This window comes from Sus scrofa, chromosome 11, assembly GCF_054392235.1.
Source record: "Sus scrofa isolate SSC_HxYL_T2T_F1_AM1 chromosome 11, Sscrofa_HxYL_maternal_Yorkshire_Landrace_v2.0, whole genome shotgun sequence".
Taxonomy (NCBI): Eukaryota; Metazoa; Chordata; class Mammalia; order Artiodactyla; family Suidae; genus Sus; species Sus scrofa.
The window spans coordinates 77,630,747-77,643,889 of record NC_139393.1 but is presented as its reverse complement, the minus strand read 5'-3'; the positions used below and the strand labels follow the sequence as shown (position 1 = coordinate 77,643,889).

The 13,143-nt window shown below is 42.3% G+C and overlaps 1 protein-coding gene across 7 annotated transcripts in view; it reads left to right on the top strand.

The window, feature by feature from the left end:
- Nucleotides 1–13,143, top strand: part of FGF14 (fibroblast growth factor 14) — a 613,169-nt gene that overhangs the window by 436,984 nt on the left and 163,042 nt on the right. The window contains exon 1 of one of the 7 annotated variants that reach the window (XM_001924895.7): nt 470–1,258. The exons of the other annotated variants lie outside the window; for them this stretch is intronic. Coding sequence (XP_001924930.1) covers nt 1,066–1,258 — 193 coding nt within the window. The 5' untranslated portion in view covers nt 470–1,065. Of the gene's footprint in view, nt 1–469; nt 1,259–13,143 lie in introns of those variants that run through there. 7 annotated transcript variants of the gene reach the window in all.

The following is a 13,143-nucleotide window of genomic DNA, read 5'->3' as shown; positions in this document are numbered from 1 at the left end:
GTTTGGGTGGACTAGGTGGGGAGTGGAGGCGCCTCCCTCCCAGCCTCCCCCTTTCCCCCTCCTCCTTCCCGGGGCGGAGAGGCTCCGGTGCTGAAGGGATTACGGGGAGGGCGGAAACCACCCCGCGTTGCAACCGCAGCTGAGAGTTTCTGTGGACCAGGAGGCACGTTAAGATTCAGAAGCCCTAGCTAAGCCTCGGAAGCCTCGGAAACCTGCGAGTGCCATCCAAGAAAAAAGCGCACTGATAATTCCTTCAATTCCACCTGCTTTGGCTCAGCCTCTTAGCACCCCACCCCCTGCAATCCATTGTAGCTTTCTTTTCTATTATTCTTAATATTTTAACAAGTCGTTATTATATATACCTTTTCCTCTCTGAAGACTGGCACAGGAGGGGGACGGGAGGGGAGTGCGGTGGGGTGGGAACGAAGAGCTTTGATTAGAGATCTCCGGGGAGAAGATTGCGCTCTCCAGATGCTGATTTCCAAAGCACTTGACAATCACCGGCAGAATCCGAGAGCGGGCGGCGGCGGCGGCACCGGCCAGGGGGCAGCTCGAGTCAGGCGCTGAGTCCTGCCCAGCGCGCCCTGGACGGACCCACGCGCGAGACCTGGCCGGGACCTGCCCTCCATCCCGTGCCCTGGAAGAAGGCGGCCACCACTACCTCCAGCCCGGGAGGCGGGCAGGGCAGAAAGGCTGCGCGAGTGGCGGTGGCGGCCCCGGAGAGGGCTCCGGCGGCGCTCGGTGACCGGCGGCGTCCGCTGCCCCGGCCCCACTCCCGGCTCCGACGCGGCGGCGGCGGCGGCAGAGGAGGAGACGACCTCGGGCCCCCAGCGCTTGCCCTGCCGCGCCCCGGGCGCATCAGCGCGCCCGGCCCCGCGCTCCGCGGAGAGGGCGATGGGTCCTAGTCGGGACTGAGCGCCCCACTCCCTCTCCCTAACCCCTCCGGCCTCCCCGCCTCCGCCTCCCCAAGGGCGAGCCGCCGTCTGCACCGCCCCTTCCCGCTCTGGTGTCCCCAGCTCCCTTTCGTCCGACCCTCCCTCCTCCGGACCCGGTCCCGGGGCCACCATGGCCGCGGCCATCGCCAGCGGCTTGATCCGCCAGAAGCGGCAGGCGCGGGAGCAGCACTGGGACCGGCCGTCTGCCAGCAGGAGGCGGAGCAGCCCCAGCAAGAACCGCGGGCTCTGCAACGGCAACCTGGTGGATATCTTCTCCAAAGTGCGCATCTTCGGCCTCAAGAAGCGCAGGTTGCGGCGCCAAGGTCTGTGGGGGTCCCTGTTGGGAGGTGCGCCGGCGGATCTCTCCCGTCTCCCCACCTGCACGGGGCCCTTTCGGGCTCCCCCGGTCTCTCCTAACCCACCCCCGCCCCCCGAACAAAAGTCTCCCTTCCCCGCGCGCCGAGCGCCTTCGGCCCTCGGGAGCTGGGAACCTGCTCCCGGCAACCTGTAGCCACTGAAAACTCAGCCCTCCCGGAGCCGGCAAGTTGGCCCGCTCCCGCCACTGCCTCTGGCAGAGGGAGACTCTCTCCTCGGAGGGTCTTGGCTTTTCCCGGAGGGTAGAGTCCGGCTGCAGAAGGCTGGGCGGGCTGGGGGGTGGGGGATCTGGGGTCGCGCTGGCTGCCTCCAGGGCTATTTCTGGGTCTGGCCTCCCAGGTCTCCGGGGAACCTGCTGGGCTCCCAGACCCTGGCGAGACGCGGCGATCCCCGCCTGGCGCTCAGCAGGGGCTGCTGTAAGAGAAGTGAGCGGAGGGTGTGTTTGATCTGAAAGCTAGTTCAGTCGAGGTTTACCAGAAAGCTGCTTAGTGGGCAGCACGGGTCACTCTCAAGCCCTTGGGTCACATCTCCGGATGAGGAGAGGGGCTCCGAGTAGGGAGAATGAGCCGATTTGGGGGCTGGCGCTCATCCTTCCTACGTGGTAGTTTTAATTCAAGGACTCGCGAAGTACAGGAGGCAAAGCAAGCGGTTACTACATCCAGATGACTAGAATGGTTGCCTTACTAGACACGGTGGGGTTTTTTTGTTTTCTGTTTTCTGGGTATTTTTTTTTTTTTTTTTGGCGGGGGGATGGGAGAAACAACTAGTGCCCAGCATGACCTTCCGTTACTGCCTTTAAAATGTCAGGGTCTGGGAAAGCAACTCACTCCTGAGCCTGAGCCCAGCGGCTTTTGTTCAGCTCTGCTTGTCTCCAGCCCAGTTGCTAGGGGTGGTTGTTTGGAGAGCATGTGGGGTGTTTTGTGGGAGAAATGGGGCTGGCTGGCTTTCCATCACTAAGTGGGCTCGGCAGGAAACACTGAAGAATATATTTACGTTCATGGGAGTATATGTTTGCCCAGCAGTTATAGTCTCAGTGCCCAGCTGTATTTATTTTAAATTCTCTGTTGTTCCAAAGACGGATGAGAGAAGCATATGCGGTATATGTGTATGTGTGTGTGTGTGTTCCACACATTTGCAGATTTAGCACCAAAAGTTTTCATGCTTCTTTAAACAAAGGCTAGAACTAAACATACACATTTTAAATTCACTTATTGTCACAATTAGGAATTGGAGTTACCTGTGCTTAGGATAGAGCTTAGAAGACAAACATCTGAGAAAAATCAGAGTGGACATTCTAAGGTAGATAAATTAAATAGCTATAAAAGAAGGAACTTCTTGACGAAGTATCTGGGGACGATGGCATTTCCAGACCCGTGTAGGAGCCATTAAGAAAAATGCACTTTAATTTTCTACTTTAGCCTAGAGCTTGATCCAGCAAACCTTGACCAACTCAGTTGTTTCAAACATTTGATTCATAGAGGGTTACAGTATCTTGACTTAAAGCCTTGACTTCTCCCCAGATTTCACCTGATCCTTTTTTAGAACTGTTTTGATGAGGTAGCACTCCAATTTCACCATCTATTGGAAGTAAATAAACATTTTCTTCTAGGTAGGATTATTTTAACATAAAGGATGATTTTAAACAGCAGTAGATTATTTTATGAACAGTAAATGTTCTGTGTCATATTGGGTGATGAAGGAGGGTGTGCTTTACATGTGTGAATTTTAAGAGGAGAGTTAAACTGTCTCTTTTTTTAACCAGTTATAAAAAGACATCTGAACTTTCTAATAATCTGCTTCACCATCTGCAACCCGGACTGATCTCTTGGTATTCATGAGTTTGCAGTGATATGCGTGCCTCAATGATCTGTAAGAAAATATATATTTGAGGCCACTTTTGCTACCTTATTTTTGGTAGGAGAATGGAAAAGAAGATAGGCCAGCAGGAAATTTCATCAGAACCTTTTCTTTTATCCTTCTTATACATCTTATATATAAAGAAATACATTCTTTAGTGAAGAAAAATATAGATATATCCCTTGAGTATCAGAAAGGAATTCATTATTACCAATTAAAGCATAAGAGATATTAATACTATATTATGTGAATTATATATTGACATATACACATGGTTTTATATTTTTGCATATAACTATATATCATGATCTTATTATTTATTTAATATTCTTCTAGAAAATATTTTAAGCATATTTATCTTTTCCATCTATACACATTCTTTGCATAAGAATTGACTCCAAGACATTTTAAAATTTCAGTTTGTTCATTTAAAGATATAACTTTTAGCTATGACAGTTTTCTCTATCTTTGTGTTTGAAAATTATTAATTTGACAAATAGTTTCTGAATCTTTATAATATGTCAGTTCCTGTTCCAGGTATTATATGTGGAGTGTTGAAAACAACAGATAAATCTCCTTCCATCATGGAGCTTCCAAACATGGGTAGAAAGTTATTGCATATGGAAAGGAACGAGTTAATAAGAAATTACAAAACTCAGAGTCCTGAAAAGCACAAAGAGGGCTGAGGTAGAGAACCACAGGGGCAAAGATAGTAGCGGGAAGGACCTAAGTGGATCAAGTGGCAGAGCTGGCCACACTGAGCGCCACAGGTTGAAAGCTAACATCTGAGAAGGATGCAGAGATTTGCACAGCAATGAATGTGTGAGGCTCTTGAGGTGGGAACAGTTTTCACCTGTTGGGAGAAGCAAAGGAGGTATAGAAACCTTAGGTTCATTCTCCTTTTGTATAGCGTATATTTTATCTGAAGGTTGTATTTTGGACATGGATATACAGGTATATTTTTTGACATGTTTGCAAACAAGATAAAAAATAACTAAATATTTTGTCTTTTGGGGAAGAGTAATATACATTTTTTTTATCATCCTTTAAGTGGTAATTTATTTCATAGAAAGAGTATGACATATTTATTTATCCCTTTTGGATAAACCTTACCCCTCACTCTGATTACCTCCTAGCCCCTGGAGAAGGGTGGTTTTCGTACAGTGAGTTGGCTCCTGTAAAGAACAGAAATTTGAATGTATACATCTAAGGATAACCTGACCCCCTTGCTGTACAGTGGGAAAATAAAATAAAAAAAAAAAAAAAAAAAAAGAACAGAAATTTGCAAGATGGCTTTTAGTGATGTGGTGGGCTCCACACTCCAGCTCACCTTTCTGGATTCATCTCCCTCTCCCCTTCCTCTAACTCCTTAGACTCCAAACACCATTCAGAGTCCTTCTGAATCAGCCACATGATTTCAGATCCCTGTGCTTTTGTTTGTGTTTTCCTTTAGGCATAGAATCTTCTTTCTTCTTTCTTCACCTGTTGAAATTTGCTCCATTTCTGAAAGCTTGGAAAGAATGCCCACTCCTCAGAAGTCTTCCCTCCTTGCCAAGAAGTAAAAATAATCCTCGTATGCATTTTATACCACACAGTTGTTGTTTGTGCCCAATGATAATCCAGTACACACATTTGTAGATTGTAGTTAGGAGCGAAGTCTCTGTTTTCTGCACTTTCACAGACTCTCAAATCTTGACAGACTATCTGCTATGCCCTGAGTCCTTGTCACTGCCCTTGGGTTGAAGTGCAATAATAAAGGTCAGCATGTCTCAAGCTGAAAGTGTCTTTGAACCACAGTGTTCTAACTAGACCATTTTAGCAGCAAATATACTTTTCGAAACTTTATGTCTTTATTTCTTTCCCTAAATATACATATATAATCTATCCCTTTATTAAGGGATTGAAGTGTAATGACATATTTGGGAGTTATTCTCAAGGATGCAAGCATATAACCAACCTCAGTTTAAGGCTCAGTTAATTTATGAAAATAGATAATTGCAATATCTGTTAATTTAGCTAAAGAGAGAAGAAGGAACAAAGAAACCAACACTTTGCAAATAGTTTATTATTTGGAATCTCAACCCCCTCCAAAAAACTAAAACAGAACCTACATGATGTATATGAACGTTTTATCCTAAAAGTGTTACATTTTTGTTATTAGTTTTTAAACCAAACAAGAACTTTCGTTGTTGGAGGATAATAACCTTTCAAAGTCTTTAGTATAGCTAATGCAATTGTGTTTTGAAATGTGGTTTTTGTTTTTTTGGCTACTGTCATAGGAGCCATGGTGTCATGTGTTTTGTATGTTTAATCAGTTGTTGTGTGGGTTTCTTACGAACACATTTTACCTAAAATAAATTACAGGATGTGAAACAAGGAATGACAAAATGAGCTACCTAAAATTCGTTTTCAAATTATTTTGTCATAGAAAAGGCAGAAATGTATATACACCTATATTTTAAAAAAAATGTATCTGTGGAATTTTGCTCCACAGTGACAATGAAACCCATCAGCTATCCTAATAAAAGAAAAGTGGTCTTCTTTCTACAAGGCACTATGTAAGGAAAGCCAGGCCCACCCCCTCAGAAAAATTCAACAGCAAAGAGTAATCAAAAGTCCACCATTGTTTGCGATACTGTTTTTGAGCCATTACCATCAAAAATACAAAGACCACCTACTTATGTGTGCTCTTTAGGTAAAAAACAAGAGAGTGTTTTTCCCCAAAAGGATAATCCTTCTTTTCCTTTCTTTTGTATTTCTTTTACTTTTTAAGGGTCATGGCTGTGGGTGTCTTCCTACATATTTTTGGATAACACTTGCTGTTAACTTTTGAAGAATCAGAGTTTTATTTTGGTTAGTTGTATTAAGGCAAGACAAAATTACAGTTTTTCTAAATTGAAATGTTTTATTTTTTCACAAGGGCTATTTTGTCAAATGTAGGGTTTCCAAGTGAGAGATATTATGGGGCTATTACTGGATTGGTACATAAAACACCATTAATGATTTTTTTTAAGTTGACCTTGCTTGTTTAAATATTTTTTTCTGTGGCTTAGTGTTATGATTTCAAACATACCACATTTGCCATAGGCTTCTGAGAAAGGTGAATACCACTCTAGTGCAATAAACTGAGTGATGCAATATATAAGGTAGAGGATAGCGTAGCAGGTCAGGTAGGATTTACATAAGGTTACGGAAGATGGCGTGCTTTGGGTTGAGTTAGGCTCAGTGATTGAGTTGGGTTTACATATATTGAGAAAATAGCACTATTAGCTGGTGAAGAAATCCTTTGAGATTTCCTCATATAAGGTTTCAGAGGCACCAACTCTCCTCAAACCCCCTCTGAGGGTACCTTTATCAGTTACAGATTTCACTTTCTATTTCAAATTAGCAGAATTTTTAGGGTAGCCCCTCTGCAGTTAGCGCCCCAATTCTGTTTGTTCATTATTTATTATATTCTATGTAGTATTACTATAAGAAAATTATTTTAGGAAGTTCCTGTGTGGCACAAGTGTTAAGGGGTTAAGGATCTGGTGGTTCTGCAGCTGTGGTGCGGGTTGCACCTGAGGCCCAGGTTCAATCCCTGGCCCAGGAATTTCCACATGCTGCAGGTGGGGCTAAAACAAGAAAAAAAGAAAATTATTTTAAAGCAGGTATGAACTCCCCCTCTCTTCAGTGTAAAATGATGGCTCGTAAATTCTATTTACTTAATTTTAAATTTACTTAGTTTTAAAATGGCGGAAATCGAAAGGGAGAGGTAGATGAAGTATTTTTCAATCTGTCTTATCATTTGGTTCTGAAATCTAGGTTTTTTCCCTAAGTATACTTTGTTAATTTCTGTCCAAATGGTGAGGAATTTTAGCCCCAAAAGGCTATGATGTTTCGATAATGCAAACATGTATGGTGTTTTAAATATTGTCACTTTAGCACTCAAGGTCTAAGCAAACCAAAACCAAAAGCAAAAGAGTAAACTCAAATTTTGGCGGGGGCTGGGGGGAGGGTGATACAATTTAAAGTCAACTGCATTTGACCTGACCAGAAAACTGATTTAGTAATTTTAGCTATACTGATTCCAACATTCATTTTAAGAAACTCAGATCGCATGACCATAATATCACTACATCCACTGTTTACTGGGGGTGAGAGGCTAGCAGTTGGGCGTAGTGGTAGGAATCGAGACACCTTTTATAAAAAAAATGTTTTATGATAGCTCTTTGTCATTCAGGAGAAAAAGATTGTTTTCATAAAGCTCTATTGTATGGACTATTTTTATGGACTATATGTTTCACCCTCTGCTTTTATAGTTCTTTGATATCAGATTTAATAGGGACCCGTGTGGTTCAGTGTGGGGGGAGAGCCACTTAAGTCGTTGCCTCACCAGTGCCTGGCATATAACTAACTCCACAAGCATGTAATGAATGAATAAAAATTCTGTATTTCCCGGGATTTATGAGTAGCAGCGGCATAGAGGGGCAGGTGAGGTCACTGGGCACGTGGCAATGGCTGTGATTGACCGGGTACTTATTAATGCGCCCACAGCTACCTATAGGACACTCACTCTGTGTCAGGCACTGTGCCCGTGAGTGCTGTTTCATCCCCACAACAAGCCTATGTAGCAGGTACACTGCATTAGCCATGAATTTGATGAGACACTAAAATATGACCCATCCATCATTTTGTAAATACGGTATCTGAAAGCAAAGAAAAGAATGAGCAAATTGTCCAGGTTCACATAACATTAAAGAATGGAGCTAGGATTCAAACCCAGGGTGCCAGGCTGACTCCAGAGTCCCTGCTCTTAACCAATGCCAATTCTCACTGCCGCGCATTTCATTTCATTACCTCAATTAGTTTCATAGCAAAAGAAACTAAGGCTCAAAGAATTTGTGTTTTGCCAAAAGACTTAACACCTAGCAAGTGACACAACTGGAATGCAAAAGCAAATCTGTCCTTAAATCCTCTATTTTTCTCATTATTTTACACTCTTGGTTCTCCATGACATTGACAGCCATTATTTCAAGGCGCATAGTAGATGCTCAACACATATATCAACATCCATATATGATTGGATGCATGCAGTAATGTGTTATTTACTTTTTAAAAATTGAGGGTGTAGAAAGGTTTGCCTGGAAGTAGAGGCTTTTTTTGTGGGATTTGGGAGAAGAGATAAAAATATAAATACCTTATTTTATGAAGTCATTTTTTGACCTAGGAATGTAGCTTTGGTTTTCCAGCAAATGTTTGGAAGTGACACATGTTTGATGTTATCTTCTTAATGAATTGCACTGTCGACCTGAAATTCTGAAAAGGATTAATTTGGAGTGTTTTCATTAGCATGTAATGACTTTCATGTTAGGTCTTTACTTTTTCATTAATTTTTTAAGATTATATATTTTTTGAAATGTCTCATTTCTGTTAGGAAGGTCTATTGGTTACATTCCTTATTGGCTTTATAGTACATGATAAACTGTAGCAAACCACCAAGGTTATAGAGTCACAAATTAATCATGAAAACTGCAGACTGTTAGACATCAAGATACTGTGTGTTTTATGCTGCTTTTTGAATTCACACATTGGTTCATAGTTCTTTTCTAATAAGTTCTTAGATCATTCTCTTAATACCAATACCAGAAAAATGTAATGTAGCCAAGGCTCATTTGTTTGTAAATTGCATTATGAACTTCATAAAGATTGCACACAGGTGAATATTTAACTCTTGGGGAGCCTTACAAATCTGGTGATAGGTTATTTAGATATTTTATTGACTTATACTATCTGACTCTTTTCTTGTTACCTCACTTACATGGTAAAACTAACTGGTTAATCCAACTACCCACCTACTTTGTGCCTCACCTACACAGCTGCTTTTGGCTGAAGGAAAACACACATATGCATGGAATTTTCTAAAGGGCCTTCATGCATGGATTGGTTTTTACATTAAATGCATAGTCAGTGACATCAGGTGGGCCCTTAGAACATTTTTTGAAAAAAATCTGTTTCCACTTAAATAGATTATATTTCTTATCTTGTTTCTCTTCACACATCTTATCCCTCTTCCCATCCCCTCTATCAACTATATTCTTACTTCTGTTTTTCTGAGGAGGTAGAAAGAATAAAAAATAAATTTCCGTATGCTCCATAGCTGCTTTCGCAAACCTATCAGGGGATCTGTCCATTTTCCCGTCTTTTTCCTCTGAACGTGGGAATGAGCTTGCTGCTCTTCTTTAACGTCAAGACCGCCACAGGGTGAGGAACAGGTCTTTTCCCTGCTCAGGGACGTCATCCAACATCTCTCTCTCTTCTGCATCATACAATTTCTGTGTCCCACTGTATTATTCTCATCAGCATGTAGATAGGCTGTAATATTTCTCATTTTTAAAGTTAGTTTCCTCTTGAGCATGTCTTCCTCTCTCGCTGTTAAACCAATTATCTTTTATTGGCAAAACTTCTTGAATGAGAAATCTCCAATTTCCTTCCTTCCACTCTCTTTAGAACTGTTCATTTCTAATCACTTTTTTTTTGCCCCCCTCACTCCCACCCCAAGCTGCTCTTGTCAAGGTCACCAAGGACCTGCGAGGGGACAGTGGGCAAACCCAAAGGTTTATTCTCAGTCCTTGTCCTACTGGTACAGCATTTGGAATTCAACGTTCACAATCCGTTTGTATTTTTTGCTAAAATACGGACATAGTTAGCGTCAAAATACTGTTAAAATATCATCTTTACCACGGAAGCCCTTCTTGTGACCATCTTTTCAAGTTATACGTGCATATTTGAACTTCTGATTACATTAATGTGTTAACTGTTGCCATCATGTCACACGATGCCCGGCCAATCCCCGTTAGTACTCAGTTGGTCCTCGGGTATCATTAGAAGGCAATGGTGTTTTCTTACTTGGGAGAATATTGTTTTCATCCCATATATTTGTATTGGGCCTGAGTAGACGTGCCTCTAAAAAGTCAAGGAATTTGAATGGTTTTTCCAAGGGTTTTTACATTTTTGTCTTCATAGTCAAATGTAGATTTGCGACTAGGCAATCACTGTTTTTCAAACTCTTTAATTGCTAGCATAATCACTAATAATTGGAAAAGTAAAATACTTTGCTTCCTGATAAACATCATTCAAATTCAAGCACTATTTGGGAAGAAACAGTCATAAATGTAACAAAATTTATTTTGTATGTGAAATGTTTTCACTGATAATATTTGATTTCAGTTAATGCTAATATGTTCTTTTCTATATCTATATATCAAAAATGGATGCATAATTATTAGCTCAGGTGACAAAGTTAAGGTAATATCTTTATATTTTTGTTTTTGATTAAAAAAAAAAAATCCTGGAGTTCCCATTGTGGCTCAGTGGTTAACGAATCTGACCAGGAACCATGAGGTTTCGGGTTCAATCCCTGGCCTTGCTCAGTGGGTTAAGGATCCGGCGTTACCGTGAGCTGTGGTGTAGGTTGCAGATGCAGCTCGGATCCCACGGTTGCTGTGGCTCTGGCGTAGGCCAGTGGCTACAGCTGTGATTGGACCCCTAGCCTGGGAACCTCCATATGCCGTGGGAGCAGCCCTAGAAAAAGCAAAAAGACAATAAATAAATAAATAAATAAATAATCCTATTGGAATAACCAAGGACTTCTGAGGTATGGCAAATGTGAAGTTGTGGGAATTAGAATTTAGGAATACATTTGTAAACAGGGTTCTATTATCTCTTCTTGTTGGTTTCTCCAGGGTGAGATATGTGAATACCAGGCTCAGTGGCTACTACCTGAGTATGGTGTCTTCTCTCAGGAAACTCTTGAATGCTAGATGGCCTGTGATTTTCTTCAGAATTCAACACGCTTCTCCCTTTTAAAACGGTCTTGAAAACAGTCCGAATCTCACTGCTTAATGTCTTTTTATTCCACTGCATGCCTCGCTGTAGCTCTCTAAATTTCTGTAAATAATGCCTGCCCAGCCTGGGCTACATTATGCCATTTAAATATTTGTTCATGGCTTTTTATCCTCCTTACCATTTGGCCAACTTACAATTGTTTAACTCTATTAATCTTTCTGCATAAGTAAATGCCACCAGCACCTTAATCATTTCTGCGGCTTAGATTGTTCAATAATTACCTCATCCATATTCCAGCAAATGAGATCCCTGCTGTTATCATGAAGAGAACCTCATGCCGAGGCCACCCTTGCCGCAGAGGAGACTGAAGGCCCGTGCTGCCTGCCTCTCCCCGGGGATAGGGTCTGGCGAGAATGGAGGCTTGAAGAGCGTAGACAGGTCTATGCAGGTCGGAAGTCTCTTGTCCTGGCGTCGTAGGAGCCTGACTGCATTAAAGGGAAATATGGGCAACATAATCCGACGTCTTCACTGAGAGTAGAGACGTTTATGCCACATCTCTTATTTCTCCTAACCACAGGCAATAGGTAGCATTATTTTTCTTTCCACGGGTGAGAGAAAGCGAAGTCATTTTTCCAGGGACCCAGGCTTGGCAGAAGTAGTATTTGAATGCCGATCAGACTGTACATTTTCAGCATTACCTCAGTGGCTCTTAAATAATCAGAGAATTCAGCATGACATTTCAGTGTCTTTCTGGATCCTTCCTCAGGATGAACCAGAACGTCAACCACAAGGTTTGCTTCTGTTCCTTCTTCTGGTTCTGAATGTGCTGTCATGGGTGCTCCGGGCACCACTGTGCCCAGCAGTGTCACACACAGGATAACCCCCTCACTCAGAGGTGGGTCCCCAGCCCCATCTCCATTTTCCATTTCTGTCCAAAGCTTGGGAAGCCAGGGCTCTGTGCTGAACACAACTGCAGAGTCCACACAGGTTCATCCATCATTCCCTAGACTCTGGTTTTGGATGGTGTGGCAGTGTGAGAGTTTTCCTGTACGAATTGGAGTAATTCATGTTTGCCAGACTTCTATATGCTCATATCCCAAGGTCTTTGAGGGAGGTTATAAAAGTACTAAAATTTGCTGAAGTGTCGAGACTGTGCGGTTAACAAGCAAAGCTTTCCTCTTCCTGCTGCTGCTGAGCTGATGTAGTTTTTATCATTAGAAATGGTACGGGTATCCAAATGCTCCCAGGACTGTTGTCGCTTTACCTTCTGGATGGATTATTGGTGTAGGATCAAGTGAATCTCAGACTCCTAGCTGGAAACAATGATGAGCCTGGAAAAAAAAAAGGTGTAACTACTAAGATGAATTCACAGACACACACACAATGGTCTGCAACTTAAATGGCTGTTAAGGTGCCCATAGGAATTTCAACCGTCAATTTTAAGTCCTTTATGTAATATTGGACACATTCGTCAAGAGTGGCGTACTGGATGAGGCGCCCCCAAAGAGCACTTAAAGAGAAGGGAGGAAGAAAGGAAATACAAACGGATAATGGGAAGAAGTAATCTAGTGGGTAGCCCCTCGGAATTGACAGTAGCAGCAAGCTTTCTTTGCAGGAGAGGAAGAAACACTGGATCATGACGGTCTCAATTTTATGACGTTGAGTTAGTCAAACATAGGGCTAAAACTATTGGATGTGTATCCAAAAATGCTGGTTTTGAAAGTACACTAGACTAATGCATTTCTGATTAGCAATCGGCCAGTGAAACTTCAAGATTCTCATCAACCACGACAGGGTCTGGAACAGGAAAAACATCCTTTGGTAGAAATCTCAGTAAATAATAATTTTCCTAGTGAAGAAAATAATTATAAGTCAAGAGGATTCCTTTGTGCTTAAGGGGGTTGGTTAGTCTGTGGTTATTAGCACTTGCATCCAAGGTGATTCCGTTTAAAGGAATCCGCATTATACACGACTTGTTTGATTAAACATACGGTTTAACAGCTGCTCTATTAATATTGACTCCAAGGATCTTGTTCCATGCATATCCTGCTGTCAGATTTCAAGTTACAGCTAAGAAACTACATAATACAAATAGGGATTTCCTTTCCTTTTTCTTTTTTCCTTTTTGTCTCTTAGGGCTGCACCTGCC